The sequence below is a fragment of the Mizuhopecten yessoensis genome, unplaced genomic scaffold, assembly GCF_002113885.1.
Source record: "Mizuhopecten yessoensis strain PY_sf001 unplaced genomic scaffold, ASM211388v2 scaffold716339, whole genome shotgun sequence".
In the NCBI taxonomy this organism is placed as follows: domain Eukaryota; kingdom Metazoa; phylum Mollusca; class Bivalvia; order Pectinida; family Pectinidae; genus Mizuhopecten; species Mizuhopecten yessoensis.
The window spans coordinates 830,418-843,657 of record NW_018480067.1 but is presented as its reverse complement, the minus strand read 5'-3'; the positions used below and the strand labels follow the sequence as shown (position 1 = coordinate 843,657).

Sequence of the window (13,240 nt, the reverse complement as noted above, 5' to 3'; positions counted from 1 at the left end):
TACATGTGTCAGTGTATTACCGGAACAAGAGATTGTTTTGTACATTTGTCAGTATGTCTCTTGAATAGTACTTGTATATCGACATTTGTCTTAAGATTATCATGTGATTTTCTTGAAGAATCATATCCACACATCCAATTCTTATATTCCCACCGCCACATTTAATGTACGGTTTAAATAATATCTTTGTTTCTTCAGGTTATGAATATAGATATAAATACTTTGAGGAAGTAACACTATGCTGACTAAATACGGTGTCTATTAAGGAGTAGCCTCTGATCCGGTACTGATAACATCTATCACCACTATATCACTTTAGTTTCGAGAGCATTGTCAGACATATTTTGCATGGATATTCAATTTCTGCCCTTGAACAAGTGCAAGAATCAATCAAGCGGCTGGAAAAATAAATTAGTAATATACAATTAAAACGTTTAAGCATGCGTTTGGTTATGGCGTATTCCAAATGTACTGCCGAACATTAAAGCGATATGTACTACACTCATTTGCAGATATAGAACGTGACCTATGTCTTTGGGAGGTCGCTGCATTATTTGCAGATTCAGTTTTAGTTTATTGTTTATGTACAGTCATTCATGTTCCGAGTTCATTGCTAGTTTGACTGATGTAAAAAATCACCGCGTTCTGAACAAATTATTGCATTTTTTTTATTTACAATTCATATTAACATTCACTTTAAATTTCAAACCATTGTTGAAAATTAAGTATTATATTCGGTAATCATAGGACAAGATCATTATAAATAAGGTCACGCGAAACCGGTTGTGTACTCCTAATATCGGGTCATTCTGACGAAAAGCTAAACAGAGATGCTTGTAGAGCCTCCACGGGAACAGTATGTTTCAAAATAAATATCGGTTTGGTTTTATTTTGTTTAACGTCCTATCAACAGCTAAGGTCATTAAATGACCTGCCTAAATGTGTGCTTGCGTGTGTGTGTGCAGGAGGCAGGGTATGTTGGTGTAATAGCCTCCTCGTGATAGCACTCCGACGTTATATTATTATCTCACTGAAATAACATGGTGAAGACATTCAGCACAACATTCTGCCCGGTCACATTATATTAACAACGGGTGAACCAGTTGTTGTCATTCTCCTGAATGCTGAATGTTAAGCAGGGAATAACAACTTCTTTTCAGGAATTTGGAATGTTCCAGCCTGGGGACTGATCCGATTGCCTTTCTCACCTTGGCAAACGTTCCACATTAAAGCCAAAATTGAGGTGCTGCCAGGCAAGGCGTTAGGAATTACAATTAATTTTGTTAGAAATAGAGAGAAATATAAAGATCTCAAATATTACACATTAAAGCCAAAATTGAGGTGCTGCCAGGCAAGGCGTTAGGAATTACAATTAATTTTGTTAGAAATAGAGAGAAATATGAAGATCTCAAATATTGCACATTAAAGCCAAAATTGAGGTGCTGCCAGGCAAGGCGTTAGGAATAACAATTAATTTTGTTAGAAATAGAGAGAAATATAAAGATCTCAAATATTGCAATGGGTGCAGCAGATTTATTTTGGTCGCTTTTTTGTCCCTATGTTGAGGGTACAAAAGCAATTGTCCAATTCTGCTTGCGGCTCCCACTTTAGTCGCCTCTTAAGATACATGCGTTGGGTAACAGCATGCTGATATTATCAACATAGCGTTAAGGAACGAAATATGTATCGAAATAATAATTCAGCAAACGGCATTGTCGGAACATTAAAATGTCAACTGATCTGTAACAAAATTTCGTCATTTGACAACTGCAATACATACAAGAACCTATTTATAATTATAATTTTGGCATAACACTTACGTTTACCGCAGTTTGGGCCTGTGTGAGTTTGACCACAGTTACATACAGACGGGGCAACACATGTGCCCACTCCTCCACACCCTCGAGGACAATGTGCTGGAATGAGAGATCAAGATTTGAATGTATTTAAGTGTGGTTTTTTATATTACAATCGTTATAATAAAGCAGGTTTCTTTTTTTAAAGCCATTTTAAAATGAATCATGTACCGTAACAATGTTACTTTCAAAGTTTTTACTTATTGTAGATGTCTCTCAGACAGAATTATTTGTACAAGAACAACTATTGTTGCTTGCGGCTGTATGAATATGTTTTAATTTAACATCGAAATTACCATCAAATATCCACATTTCAATATTTTCAAGATGGATAAGGAATGAAATATTTATTTATTGGAATGGAAAAATTAAAACAAACAAAATTCAAACAGTTTTATGAGTCATATAATGGGGTTTTGAAAACGTATTTCCGAAGGTTAAATATTTCACACCGAGTCGATCACTCCACAAAAGGAAACACAACTTGTGCCATGTTAAGGGTATGGCAACAATGTCGTCATACTTGTTTTTGTTAAATATCATTGAGAAGAAGCAACTCTTGGTCATGAAATTAAAAATAATTGTCGTCAGGAATTCCCTTTCTTGATGTTAAAAATTCGACTTTCTAACGTGGAGAACTATTTTTAATGACGATACCTCGATGTTTTAATATTAAAAACCCGAAAGAAACATCACAACGGCACCCCATTCATATCGCTGAAAAAAACTTACGATCACAACGTCCATAGATAGACCTGTATCCCCTACAGCAGTACTCTACACGGTAGTATGACCAGTATCTACGGGTGCCCCAAGCCCAACACCTAAGTGAGAAAATATTTTGACAATTAAAACATCTTTAAGGTGTTTCAGAAGACATCAATTTTATATATAGTTGTCTCAAAATGAACATCGCAGGAATCAAAATGGATAAAAGAATGGAAAGGTTTTTGGGTTGCACATTGAATTTCATTTAAATGTCTGCATTGGAAAATGTACCTTTGCCTGATCGAAAATAAATCCATCCGTTATTGAATCATTAAATTAGTAATTAAGTTATGGCATCGTGCTTTTAATAAAGTTTCGTGTGTGATTCGAAAAAAAAAAGGATGTTACATATTTGTGTACATGTGTTTCTCATCGCGTGTAATTCAATCCCAAATTATAAAAAAAGAATATCATAAAAATAATAATTTCACTCCTTACCCTAAAAACCAAAACTTGCAGTATCTCGACACATGAACATGGGTGGCTGTTCGGCTGCAAACAGTACTGAAGGTAAAAACAATATCAATGTCTAGTAATAGAGATAAACAACAGAAAAACAAAACGATGCAGGAGAAGAGGACAAGAGGTCAACAGGGCCTCATTACTCACTTGAATAATTGAACATACGACATAGAAGGAACATTATGGCTAATAGTTAAGATTTATAGCAATAAGTTTTAAAGAAGATGTATCACACAAATCAAAGAAACCCATGAACAATTCTACCAATCAACTGACATAAAAAGCCTTACAGGAACGGTTCCATGTCACAACCCAATACGGGAAACCCTTGCAGAATTGAGGATTTGCTTTCGAAAGCGACCAAAATAAAACTGCTGACCCATTACAATTTTTGTTGTCTTTATATTTATCTCTTCTTCTTTTAACCTTTTATTTCCTAACGCCTCACTTGACAACACCTCTTAAATATTGAACGTTTGCCAAGGCCAGAAAGGCTACGGGTTCTTTACCAAGGCCTGGACATTTCAAACCCATTAAAATAGTAGTTGTTTGTGCTAAACGTTCAACATGTAGGGTAACGCCAACAGCTGGTTCACCCATTGTCAGTATAATGCGACCGAACGGAATGCTGTGCTGGCTGCCTTCGGCATGGTATTTCAGTGATATAACTATAAAGTCGGCATCCGATCTGCACTATCACAGGAAGGAAAGAACATGCGTCCTGCAGAATACACAAATTTACGCAAGCACGCATACACTACAGACATAGAGGCAAGTCCTTAAATGCGATTAGCTGTTGAAAGGAAGTAAATTCTAAAGGAAAACAGTATTCTTTCTGTCCAAAGTGGATGGATAGTTTGGTTTATATTTTTTGTTTTGTTTTGTTTTTTTTGTTTTCCATCATATACATGAGGAACCGTCTGAGGATGGAACGCATCAGCTACAGTCCTTTACATTAATACTCTCTTAATTAAGCATACATATTCAAGTTTTATCATGATTCTGTGCAACTCTGTTCTGCAAGAAGGCTTTGAATTAAAATATATATATCTAACTAAAAGTTCACACATATAAAAAAAAAATTGGTCGTAAATAACCAGTTTATCATTAATTTTTAAATTAATGATAAACTGGTTATTTACGACCAAAAAAGTATTTTTTTTATAGGTGTGAAATATGTGTGAATATTGGTTTACAAATATAACTTGCATAACATACGCCTAGAAAAATAAATATACAATAAATTGACTGGAACTAATTGAAAGGGAGATTGGGGGATAGTTTGGGTAAAAAAAGCAGAAATGTATCCAGAAAAAGGGTGACAGGGATAAGAGAGACATACGAGCAAGAAGAGAGGAAGAGAGATTCCCGACGAAAGCAATAACTATTTATGAAAGGGTGATGATTGTAAACATATCAGCAGATGAAAAATAAAATAGTAAAAAGAAGAAAAGAGGAGAAAAAAAAGAAGGTTTACTTAGTTTTTATCCATAATGACAATATAGTTCCTTGGTATATGCATGCATCTATATATATATATATCTAATTATCTAAAAACTATATGATAGGCACTGAAATCTTTGATAATAGAAGCTTCAATGTCATATTTGTTTGCTATGTATCTTTCGATAGTGTATGTATGCTGTTTTCAGTTTACTGATTAGAGTAGGTAGGTAAAGCTCTTTGCAAAAACACTTTTTACAATATATGTAGTGCTTCATATTTAGAATTATGACATTTTCTGCACTGTTATTCAGATTTTGATTTTGTGTTTTATATTGTTTAACGTCCTATTACAGCTAAGGTCATTTTAGAAAGTGCCTCCATGTGTATTGTGTAAGCGTGCACGGGTGTTTGTGTGCTGGAGACAAGGTATGTTCGTGTACTTGCCTCCTTGTGATAGCGCGGATCTAATGCCGGCATTAAAGTGCTATCTCACTGAAATACCATGCCGAAGGCAACAAGCATAGCATTTTCCCCGGTTATAGTATACCGACAACGCCTAAGGCGATGGATAAGTACCATACTGTAATATAGAATCGAAAAAAAATCCAATTGCTTGAACTAGGTATCATTTTGATATTTTGTAAAATAATGATGTATAACATTGTTGATAATCGAAATGAGACATTTTCATATGTCGGTCAAATAGGACAAGCATTATCGAGAATAATTCAAAGAGCAAAATGTAGTGATATATCATGCAAGGCAACTGATATGAACTTTCGTTTGGCATATCATTTGTAACGCGATGTTTGTACGCTGAATTTGCTATGACATCATTAGTATCTTCTTTCTTGATTAAATCTGATGAACAAAGTATATTTTACTCTTCGACAAATACATTTGAGATCTCTGAGACCCTACAGATGGGGAAAACAATCCATTGAGACGAGCTGAGGAGCAGGGTGTCGATTACAGAGCTGCCAACTCTTACGATTTAGGCGTATTTATTCGAATTTTAGGTCTGAATTACGCTTGTACGATTTTCCAAGTTAAAGTACGATTTTTGCGAATAAAAATATGATTTTTTTCCGGGTTTTTTGGTTAGTTTTGCCGTTATCCGGTTCTGATGTCCGTTTTCAGTATTATAACCACAAATAAGATACACACGTTTGTTCGCATCGATTCTCGAGATAGGCTAGGGTTAATTCAATGTAAAAAGCACGTTTGTAGATGAAGTAAAATGGCGGGAAAACGTGTCAAACTGGAAGGGCAAGAAGACAATTCTCCTCGGAAAAAAAAGGAAATTATCTATTCAGACGTTCAGACAAGAATATTCAAAGCCGTATCCGGACATTGTAAAGTATGCCTGACAAAAGTGTTAACAGAAAACAAGACTTACATGCATGTCAAAGCTTGTGTGATGTTGGAACCTATGATATTCTGAAACCTGTGTGCACCAGGTGGCCTTCTCCAGGCAAATGTTTGCAATGATTGAACAATGGAGGCCGTTAAAGCGTTTCTACACTGAAAAACATGAGGGGGAAAAATAAAGTAGATGACAAAAAGAAAGAAGATATGAAAGCAAAGGACAATGTAAACAACATAAAGAAAACAAACGCAAATAGACCGAGTGTGATTGTTGGGCCATCTAAGGGATATAAAGGAGAGAGCGGCAATAGAAAGGAAGGATCATCCAAGAGTGAAGCAGAGTCTAATAAAGGGCAGGCAAAACTTAGGTAGCAGAGTACAGTAGAAATGGCCTGATCCTAAAAATAAAGGGCATGTCTCAGATAAACGTGGATAGTGGATTCAACCTGCAGAGCACACCTACATATATATATATTTATAAACTCNCCCCCCCAAGTAGTATTTATTTTCTTAAAACCTGCCCAAAACTGTAGTCTCAAACCAAATTCGAATTATTTTTTTGGAAAATGATGAAGCTCACATAGTCCACTTTATGTACATGTCAATTTTAGTGCTGATTGCTTTTTTAATTTTCATACGTGTATTATTACAGGGGTTATTCATTGTATAAAAATATCACCCATGGCCACGGTACGCTACTGCACACCGCTACCTTACCTGAGAGAGGAAAGATAATACAAGTTGTTTACATCTAGAAGATGTGTTGCCTTTGTCCTTCCTTAACAACTGTATACAGGTGTTTGACAGATGCAACCTGACGCTACAAGAGGCGGAACATTTAATTCATAGTTTGTAGCGGACACTTCTTGACTTCTAAGTAGACTTGTGACACCACAGGCAATTACAAGTTGTTCTAATGTTTTGGACATTGACATTAGGAACAAGAAGAACATCCTGAAAAATGAAGATCTGGTTAAAAGATATAAAGTAGGTCAATTTCTTGAAAAAGAACAAGTTCGCTTTCTATGAAGATGTGAAAACCTACTACCAAACTGCTCTTGAATATATGAAGCTGAAATTCCCACTCCAGGATGAAGCTCTGAAACATGCTGAGATCGCAGATGTCAAATTGAGGAAAGTAAAGTCTGTGGAGTATTTTGCCAAAACATTCAAACCAGTTCCTTCGGACAAAGATATAGTTTGGTCAGAGACAATGAACTGTATACAAAGGCAGTTTCTGGCCTACCAGATAGACCCCTTGTAAGGAATAGACCTTTATCCATCAACACAGTATGAAAGAACATAAGTGAACTGAAGAATGAACTTGGACAATCAAATATCAGTCATGATGAAAAGTGTCTTGGTTATACCAAATAGCAATGCTGGATGTGAACGTATTTTTCTCTTGTCAGAAAACCGATTTTTTCTTGTCAGAAAACCGATTTCAGAGGATCAATATCCAATGACACATTGGGGGCAATTCTAATAAGGAAACAGGAAATGGCAGACAAGCCATGTCACAGTCAGACATTCGACCAAGAATTTTTGAAAAGGGCTAAAAGTGCCACTTCCAAGGCACTAGAAAAACAATAAAAGGTAATGAATACATGTTTATACAAAAATGAAAACGACCATAATACTCACTACTTCGAACCTTTTCCGTGTGTACATGGGAATCATCTGCGACCCAGACTGACTACTATATCATTAATATTTCTGGTATTGCATAAAGTGGGTTATGTTTACTACATTTAACGAAAAAATAGTACGTCAAATTTAAATGAAAGTTGATGATTATCATCAGACTGAGGTATGAATCAGAATTTGAGATGGGTCTGATTCCCCAGTTGGCTGAAGGGCTGGCACAAAACGCTACACATATTTCAAAAATTTCCAAAGACTTCTTTTGCAAAACTTTTATCATTTTAAAGAATGGTGTTTACATGATGAAGATCAATATTTAAACTCGCGAAGGAGCTTACCCCTCAGATGTTGGGGATCATAGGGGTCAATTAGTACAAAAACTGAAACTATCATATTTTGAACTTTTCCTTAGAAACTATCTTCATAGTTTTGCTGAAACGTGATGGTATTTGGATCCTCATTTTGTAAAAGCCAATACACAATCAGACAGACGTTTCTGGTTACATGTCCTTTAATTCTTTGTCACAACACTTTATTAATTAATATGTGTATATGTAGCCCGGTGATAATTATGTGTTCGTTATTCCGTCTTTTCGTATTTCGTATGTATTTTACCTGAAATTACACATGTTTGTGACGTCATTGATCGTGTTGGAGTACTCGTTTTGTGTGTTGCTTGTGCGTTACTAACTAGAATGGTCAGAATTGTTATTTAGTCAACTGACCTTGCTTGACAATTATATCAAATATAGTCCGACACACGACTTGAGACACTCTAAGGAGTAAGACTTACATGATAGACACTGCATACTTCCGACTTACATTGAAAGAAGTTCTTTGTCCATAGCATCCTGGACATGTGTTGCGTTTAGTTATTTTATTATAATTAATTTATAATTTAAAAATTAATTGCACAGCGCGATGAATGTGATGAACACCATTATAGGTAAAACGTATGTGTGATGGTATGAAAGATATCTTTGGTGTTTTATGTGTAAAGTTACATATGTATATTTCTTATTTATACGTTCCATTGCCTTTCCCACAAGGCAATTGTTCAAAATTAATACCAAAAGTGAGGTATATGCAAGCAAGGCGCTAGGCAACAACGGGTATCAAAAAGTATAGGGAACTATACTTATCCCAAGTGTTGCAGCAGACATATTTTCGTCGCTTTTTCCAGAGTAGTAAATATTTTAGTGTTTACAGTTGTGTGACCGCACAACGCAACAAAAATACCGTGCGCCCACCGTACACACATCGTTCACACAACGTCCGCACATCGTCCACACATGGTGCGCACAACATTGATCAAAAGATAATGTAAATATCATGTACAACAAATGTAAATATATCACCATCGACCAAAGCATACAATAATAGCAAATATTTTTAATTGATGTCAGAAGCATCTGTAAAGCTTCTAATCGCAAGGGATGAAATGTGGCGAGGCAAATTGTTTTGTTCAAGGTTGTAGTCAAACGTATTTGTTCTCGATCTTTATAAATGAAAAGGATGTTAAAATATAAATGAAATCGGCATATTCGTTTCGCGGATATATATATATATCCGTAAAAAGCAAAGATAAACAATAGCAATAATAGTCACCAAAATCATGTACAATAATTAAATACAAGAAAACTCACCCAGTAAGGGTATATACCCCTGAAGCAACGATTGCCAGGACAAAACAAACAGCAATGATCTGTTTCATCACGACAAGTTATCCGTTGCACTGCCGGAGAAAGAATGAAGGATCTGCGGCCTGATGTTTCATATTAAGTCCATTTGATATTGAGTCATAGGATTTATTTCCTTATTGCTTGCGTATCTACTTACGACAAACTATTTTCTCTTCAGTATGTACTTAAAACCTGGGCCCGAGATCATGAAACATAAACACTGGTGTATTTTAAGTTTTTTAATTCATACAGAAGTAAATTCAGCCCATGCGTTGTGTTTTAAGCGAGGCATGGAACCGCAATATCTTATTCTGCTTTGGGTTTTAATGGATTTTCCATTTTCGCTAATGTTCTTTTACGATGGGAAGACACTAGAACAAGTTCTTTATTTGAAGTATGATAAGCAGGGCTAAATAAAAACAAATGGGTGCCCTCTATACTTCAAATACATCAGTGGTCATCTAAATAATTTATTTCATGTACATTTTGTAATAATATTCTTTAAAAAAGAAAAAAATCGAGTGATTTCGTAGAGATATCAAGATAGGTAAAAACATCGCAGGAATATGGCCTATGCAAATTTTAAAATTCAAGTTAGGTATTTGTTTTACACATAATTTTTTTGGGGGCTTTTGCTCTAATTGCGGAATCAATGAAACACATTTAGTAACAATAACATGACGAAACATAATATATCAGTGAAATAGTCAAATTCTCGCCATTACTAGAAGTTAGTACACAAACATACCCTGCAACAAGCATACATACACATGTACGCATTCATTACTGTTCTGTTTATTGGCTTCATTTCTACAAACCTCCGGAGAGGGTGAAAATGGTCTCACTCATACTGCTTACAAATATGAAATGAAATAGAAATTCTTATACTGCATCATGATTATTGAAATAAAATGAAACAAATAAAAAAATGTTTCTGAGTCTATTATAACTTCCAATAAATTAAAGCATACTTGTTTAGAACAATATAATATGAAATGTCACCACATTATTACATTGCAGTGTTTCATACCACAAGGAACCTTCCTTTTTACATTTGCAAGGAAATCAAAACATACCAATTACCATAGCAATAACCAGAAAACAAATAAGGATTGCCTTCAGCCTAAGACCAGGCTAATTATAAAATATCTCAAACTTTAAATTGTAGCTTGCAGTAGGGTGTTATATAGAGCACCTGGCAATTAATTAGATTAAGTAAAGGTACAAGATTCCCGTTTAGGATTTTCAACAACGGACTAGTTAAAGGTACCTGTAAAAATGAAGAGCAAGCAAAGTAAATGATAATTTCTTGTAGATCTGATAAAGATCCTTTCATTGTCGGTGGTAATATCCTGGTAGAATCTCTTGGTTTTTATATTGTTTTACAGCCAACAGATAAAGCGAGGCATTTGGGTCAAACGAGTAAAAAAGCTATGGGCGGTATCAACACTGAAAGTATTGTTACACCAGCTATGTTTGTAGTGTATCAACTAATGTAGATGTAGATCATCACTGCATGTATACTTTTGTATCGTGTTTTATATCGTCACAACAGTGATGGCCATTATATCACCTAGTCAGGTGTTGACGAAGGCAACCCTAAGAGAGGGATAGATTGATGAACGGTCATGATGCAATACCTTATTGGAACCCACTAAGGCGTTCAGGTTTAAGGTATTTTTAATGGGGATTTGGTTTGGTTTGGTTTTATTTTGTAAGGTGAGGAAGGTAATGGGTTCCCCTCCCACGCCGGGACACAACAAAGTCCTTAAACATGGTAGTTGTTAGTCCCTGCTTAACGTTCAGTATTTAGGGAAATTGCAACAACTGGATCACCCTGGGCTGGGTGCTTTCGGCATGGTATTTCAGTGAGATAGCACTATAAAGTCGGCATCAGATCCGCACTTTCACAAGGAGGCAAATCCACCAACATAACCTGCTTCCTGCACACAGACACGCAGGCATACGTACACAACATACCTAATAACCATATACCAACGTGGGCGGACAAGCAAAGCCCATAAGAGTTATCCCATTCAGAGTGTGAATTTACAGATTAGTAGATATAATCATTGTGCTTCCATTTCAACATATCTTGTTTATAAACCATATAAAATTATAAATACAAATGTTAATAATATGTTAACTGTAAATTCAATCGAATTGAACTTTTTTGTTAGACCTCTTTTAGATTTGCTCTCCTGCTGTGGTCTTCACTGATGCTTCATTATGAAAAATCGTCGTGTTATTACTTATTTGTATAGATTCGGCCAAGTACACGTACATGCATAAATATAACATGCCATTTTAATCGAGACGTGGTTTTCTTGTTACAAAACAAACATATATAATTTATAGCACATGAAATCATTTGTATACGGACGGAAACAAGCAATACTATCAAGAGGTTGGCGATGGTTTATACTTGTACTGAAACAGCAGTTCTCTTGTCTTTTTCATAAATCTAAATGCGCAATAAGGCAATTTGAGTGAAACCCGAAGGAATTCCGATGTCTATTTTTAACGCCAATATATCTTGAACAAAAAAAATAGCAAGTATATTTTTGAAAAGAAATTGTTATATTTAAATCAATTCATTTTTGCTGAAATAATTTCCATCTTTGAAACTTTAAGTTCGTAAAAATCCTATCGAAACAAAATGTTTATGAAATACGCATATACGAAGATTGTACCACTTTATAAACTTGTAAGAGAAATGTTACCAATACATATGTGTCTGCACCTTTACGCTATGATAACAGAGTCTGTATGTAAATTACACTTCCATATACAGCTGTTTCGTCCGTCTAGGACTCCAAAGTGATGCTGGGCCTTAACTACTGCTAAATCAGAAGGAGAGCTACGAAACCCCGGTACGATCCTAAACTTTCATGAGAAACGATAACGTAGATAAAATGTGTTCATACACATACTTGTGTATCTAGTCACGTACTTCACACTGGTCACGATCTATAACAAGTATATCATGACCACGTCCTTGAGTCGGTGAGTATCTGTAACACCGGTGTCATCACCAAAATGTACAGTTTAAAGTTGTCTGAACTAACAGTGCTGTCTAACTACATACAACTAACATTGTGAAATAATAACTGAATCGAACCTCCTATAACTACTTTAACAACGCTATTTATGAAAACATTAATCCCGTTACATATCATCCCCTGCAGGTCTATGATCGGGGAAATAAATGGGGATTTGCTTTTGTGCCTTTTTTTGTGGACAAAAAAGCAACCAAATAAATCTGTCCGGGTGGGGAAGATAATGGATTCTGTCCTTATACCAGGACATACCGAAGTCATTATAAAAAATGGCATCATATCCGCGCTATCGCAAGAAGGCAAATATAAATGTACATCAACCTACTCTGTCTCCTGTACACACACACACACGCACGCATACGCAACACAAATGCAGGCACGACCTCAAATGACCATAGCTGTTGATTGGACGTTAAACAAAATAAAACCAAACAACTACATATGTGTCTTGTCATATACACATCAATTAAAAGCTTAAGTGTTGAAAGTTTCTTAAAGATGGTGGTTGTTATTCCTTGGTTAAGGAAATGGCAACAACTGGTTAATCTCTTGTCAGCATTTTGTGATCATGTGAGCTTCAGTGCTGGGTTCCTTCGGCATGGTATTTTATCGAGATAACTAAGATTTTATTTATTGCAAGGGGGAACTACTCCTACTTACCAGGCCTGCAGCACATGCACGCATACATGAACCACATGGTGTTCGTCATTAAATGATCTTAGCTGTTGATAGAACATTAAAACGAACGAAACCAAACCAGTTCCCATGACGAGAACTGTTTTATGCACCACATTTTATGGATACTTTTGGTGATGAACATTTAACATATATTTAAATTTGTGTAACTGTTTTGATTTAATTGTGTTAAATTAATGTTAAATTAAACGTCTTGAGGTTACCTTGCTACGTTTTTATTTTTTAAAACATTGTTGGACATTATGTTATGTATACGATA

At 35.4% G+C, this 13,240-nt stretch overlaps 1 protein-coding gene across 1 annotated transcript in view; it reads right to left on the bottom strand.

Annotated features, from left to right (window-relative positions):
• Nucleotides 1-9,306, bottom strand: part of LOC110443315 — a 30,331-nt gene extending 21,025 nt beyond the window's left edge. Inside the window, exons 1-4 of the mRNA XM_021487470.1 lie at nucleotides 9,191-9,306; nucleotides 3,063-3,128; nucleotides 2,589-2,680; nucleotides 1,821-1,916 (exon numbers count right to left, since the gene is read on the bottom strand). Of these exons, the coding sequence (XP_021343145.1) occupies nucleotides 1,821-1,916; nucleotides 2,589-2,680; nucleotides 3,063-3,128; nucleotides 9,191-9,258 (322 nt within the window). The 5' untranslated portion in view covers nucleotides 9,259-9,306. The remainder of the gene's footprint in view (nucleotides 1-1,820; nucleotides 1,917-2,588; nucleotides 2,681-3,062; nucleotides 3,129-9,190) is intronic.
• Between the last annotated feature and the right edge of the window lie 3,934 nt (nucleotides 9,307-13,240).